The following is a 4,495-nucleotide window of genomic DNA, read 5'->3' on the forward strand; positions in this document are numbered from 1 at the left end:
CACACACACACACACCACTTTTAATAACCCTTCCGGAGCTCTCAGATTTATGCACTTCTCCCCCAGGAGCAAACCCCTTTGTCTGGAAGAAATTTACAGTTGGAAAAGTGCTCCCCCAAGACAGCAGCTCGCTTTGCACCCTCGTGCAAACCTGCCTTGCCCACAGCGCCCGAGCCCAACCCGCCCAGGCGCTCGCAGGCTTTGTGTCCTCCGCAGCCAACTTTCCAAGCACCTTGCCTGCGAGGGCTGAGAGACCTCGGGACAAGAGCTCGCCTGAGAAACCCATGGGAGAGAAAGCAAGCAGCCTCCTCTCCCCATTCACCCCCAGCCCCTGCCAGGCGCGGAGAGGCTGCTCCCAACAACAAAGCATTCCTCCGAGCCCGAGTCCAGCAACTACAGTCAAAGAGGCACATGCACATTTTTAAACTACTCCTGGAGAGGAAGCAGGACCAGGTCCTGGCTGCTGATGGCAAGCGCTGCCAGCAGCTCTCAGGCACACAAGCGAGCAAACTAGCAAGCAAGAAAGCCACTGGCTCAGTGCACATCCTACACCCCTTCCCTCCCCCTCTTCGCTCTCTTTGAAAGCTGCGAAGTCTTGAGCATCACATGCAGGCAAGACAGGAGGACACCAGGACTTGATTTTTTTTTTTTTTAATTTTTTGCAGTATGTTTGGTGCTCCGATTCCCTTTTGGGACTGCACCCATGCCAAGGGCGGATGCTCAATGCCTGCCTGGAGCTCCAAGCATGGTTGGTTGGTTTTAGTGCCTTGAATTTGATCCGGAGTAAAAAAAAGGGGGGGGTGGGGAGCACCTGAAGGAAGGAAAACTACAGGGTTAGAGAGATCTAGTCTTTAGGGGTGGGAAGGGGGGAGATCACACAAGCCAAGAAAAGAGTGGAGAGAGACTTTTACGAACCAAGGAAAGTGCCACACAGCTTCATTCTCGCAGGCGATTTGCTTCACTGCTTGCCCTTCAAAACAAAACAAAACAAAACAAAAAAAACCCCAAAAGCCAAAAATAAAGCACCCCACCAAGAGCTCAAGTCAGAAGTGACTTCATCCCAGGGAAAAGTTAGAGTCCAGAGCAAAAACTTATGTGCCCAAGAGGCTCCCCGAGCCGGGCAGGGCAGCCAATGGGAGCTCGCCGAGCTGCTAATTGCAAATCAATGCTGGCCAATCCGGGGAGGGAGCTGGGGGGAAGCAGCTCACAACTGCTATTGAGGCTGGAGACAATGGGAAGTTGCCTCCCAGGGTTGAGCCTATGCCTGGCAGAGGCTGCTGCTGCTCTGGGAGCTCCCCTGGAGCTGAGGGCTGCAGCCTGAGCGGGGTCCAAGCTGGAAGCCCAGGCCAGCGGGGAAAGCAGAAGCTGGCGGAGAGCTTGCACAGCCCAGCCAGGTGTAGAAGTGGCAAGGTTGCTTGTTTGGGGAGTGGTGAAGTGTGCGCATGTGGAGGCAGAGCGAGCGGGGGAGCTCTCATCTGGAGTCCCTTGCTTTGGTCGCGGTGGTCCTGCCCGCAGTCAGGGCTCAGAATCAGTGCACAGGCCGGTCTGACCTGTATAGAGTTGGGGGGAAGTCTCCATTCACCTCTCCTCTGCTGCCTGCTTTGTCGCTGGAAATGGGAGGGGGGAAGTGGCTCTCAAAAGCTGATCCCCATGCTGAGAAATGGAAATACAGTGGCCCTTTTCCCCCCAGAAGTACCTACTCTGGAGACCTTAAAGAAACCACCGGGTACTTATCTTGCTGGGGTGATCTGACCCCCGCGGACTTCCAGCCCCTGGACCCAAGGGTCTTGCGAGGTCCCATGCAGCCCTAATGTCGATGAAATCTGTAATATCGCAAGCCACTCACTCAGCGGACTACAGTCTGTGCCGGGTGATGGGCCAGCCCTGCATTCCCATCAGCAGCAAAACTCACTTCAGGCTTTGTTAAAGCGCAGGGCTGAGGCAGGGGGGTGGTGAGTTGGGAAGGGGGAAGTGCACCATGGATACTTCCAAGCCCTGCATGTCACAGGACAGATGGCAACACTACACTGAACTGATCCCAGCTGGGGGAAAACTGGCGAACGGCCAGTGAGGAGCACTCTGGCCGGCCTCGCAGATGGAGGTGGGGGGGGGCTGAGTTGCCGCGACCTCCACAGAAGAAAAGAGGGAGGTGTTTAATATGCACGGCAGCAGTGAACTTTATGGCCCAGTTGGCTTTTCGGGGCAAGGCCAGGGGACCCGCTGCACAGAGCGTGGCATCGCAGGGAGGTGGGGAACGGGCCACTTTTCCCCCTTCTGCGCGTGATGGGTTTGTCTCGCGGTGGCCCCGCCACCCCGGGAGAGCGGTTTGCAAAAGTGGGGAGAGGCGATTGCGTTACACAAAGCCTGATTGTAAGACGGCAAATGCTGTAGGCTGACCCCCGCGAGCGAATGCACCAAGATGCAGAAGCAGAGTGACAGCCCGGGCCCACCCAAGCCCCTCTCTTCGCATCCTGGGTAATTTGGGAAATGGAAGCCTGCACTTTGAGGGACAGGTGGCAACAGTAATAAGGCGCATGGACAAAGCTGATATTAGCTGAAGGGGAATTTAAAGCAATTGAGCCCAGCAGGGCACGCCTCTGGGTTGTTTTCTTTTTTTGATGGGGAGCGGTAGGGAGGAGCGAATGCAGGTCAGGAAAGAATGAAGAACAAGAGACTAATTCCCTCTTTGGCCCAGGATCTAAAGCCAAATTCTGTTGAAAGCATCTCAACTTCTGATTTCTTTGAAGGGGGTGAGATGGGGACGGGGGTGCAAACTGTTTTGTTGACTTTCACAGACTCAAAAAAAATGTGTATTGTGTCTTCCTTGCATCTTGCGTGATCCTCCCTTTGCCTCAGCGGGGCTGAGAGAGACACACACACAGCTACTTGAACTGGAAAATAAAGATTTGGGTGGAAAAATCTAGGGTCTGGGTTTGTAACCAGTGGGCCCGACCCCCTGCAACCTGTGCTCACCTTGTATAGCAAGTAATTCCAGCAGCAGCTCCATTCATTTTCAAGAGGTACCGGCACAGTTGCGTGGGGCTGGGGGTTAATAACTGCGGCAGAATTAGGCCCCAAATAGCTGCCTTAGTTGGACGAATGTGATTCATACACCTATTCGACGAACTGAAAACTACTTGCTTTCATGCTACAGAATATTCCTTCCTTTATTGTCTTTCCAATTGCACCTCCTCCCTCCCCCCCTTTGGGAAGATGAGAGGCGACATTGTGAAGGGCTCCGTGCTTGGAAAATGACTTTCACAATTATATCCTGTTTGAATTTGAAACTTTTGTTCTCCTGTTTTCAGCTTCCTGGTGCTTTAATGGAAGACAGCAAAGTCTCGCTGCCACTCCTGAGCACCCCTACTCTTCCTCCTCGGCAGCTGCAGTGGCTGGAGATTCAACAAGGTCACTTACTTCTCCTTCGCACGTGTCCTTCATGCATGGAGATTTCAAAGGAGGTGGGTTGTGAGGAGCACGGTTCAAATGAAAGAGGTTTTATATGTTATCTGAGGAAGTTAAACAGATATTTGAGGGCCTCGAAATAGCTGCCTTGCATAGGAACGACAACAAAAAAGGAGTAAGGAACAAGGGAAACTGCAATAGATTAAAGGAGATAAAAGCTGGAAAGTCCTTGACACAAATACTGCCGTCTTCGCACTAGCACGAGTGGAGAGTGCATGACCCAAATCCCATTGTCCTTCCCCTTTCCTTTTGACTGTTGTTCTAGGACAGTGGGGTTGGACTCTGCAAATGAAAGATGAACAAATGATAAAAGAAAAAAAACTCACAGAAACTCTGGCGGTAAAGAGCGATCCACCCCCGGACATGGGACACCCGTACTGTTCACACGGAGTGAGGATTGGCAAAGGCTCCATGAACATTTCACCAATTTTTTGTTTCTGTGGAAATGCAAGTTTGGGAGGAAACACCCTGAAAAATCGATCTATTGAAGACTGGAGAGAGTGCAAGTTGGTTTTTTTGCCTCCCAATATCAAAGTAAGCATAAGGTCAGCATTAGCGAAAGTGCAGTCAATACACTATAATGCTTTAGTGTGCGGAAACAGCCCGAGATGTTCATTATTTTTTTCTCGGTAATCAGAGTTTCACTGTATTCATGCCTTCTATTTGTAGGCGTGCAGCAACATGTCCAGATGAGATGCCCCTGAGACTCTGAGAGGAATCATCCAGGGAACAGTCAGCACTTTTGGAAATAAGTTTTAATAAATCATGGGGGTCACAGAATCATAGAAAACAAGGGCTGGAAGGGAGCTCAGGAGGTCACATCTAGTCCAACCCCCTGCTCCAAGCAGGACCAGCCCCAACTACATCATCCCAGCCAAGGCTTTGTCTACCCGGGTCTTAAACACCTCCAAGGATGGAGAGTCCACCACCTCTCTGGGTACCCTATTCCAATGCTTTGCTATCCTCCGGTGATAAAGTTTTTCCTACTATCCAACCTCAACTTCCCTTGCTGCAACTTGAGCCCATTGCT

At 51.8% G+C, this 4,495-nt stretch overlaps 1 protein-coding gene across 1 annotated transcript in view; it reads right to left on the reverse strand.

Moving 5' to 3' along the window:
* Positions 1–1,056, reverse strand: part of MYT1 (myelin transcription factor 1) — a 93,581-nt gene extending 92,525 nt beyond the window's left edge. The window contains exon 1 of the mRNA XM_019548097.1: positions 916–1,056. Coding sequence (XP_019403642.1) covers positions 916–940 — 25 coding nt within the window. The 5' untranslated portion in view covers positions 941–1,056. The remainder of the gene's footprint in view (positions 1–915) is intronic.
* Between the last annotated feature and the right edge of the window lie 3,439 nt (positions 1,057–4,495).

This window comes from Crocodylus porosus, unplaced genomic scaffold (assembly GCF_001723895.1).
Source record: "Crocodylus porosus isolate Cpor-Errol unplaced genomic scaffold, CroPor_comp1, whole genome shotgun sequence".
NCBI classification, from domain to species: Eukaryota; Metazoa; Chordata; order Crocodylia; family Crocodylidae; genus Crocodylus; species Crocodylus porosus.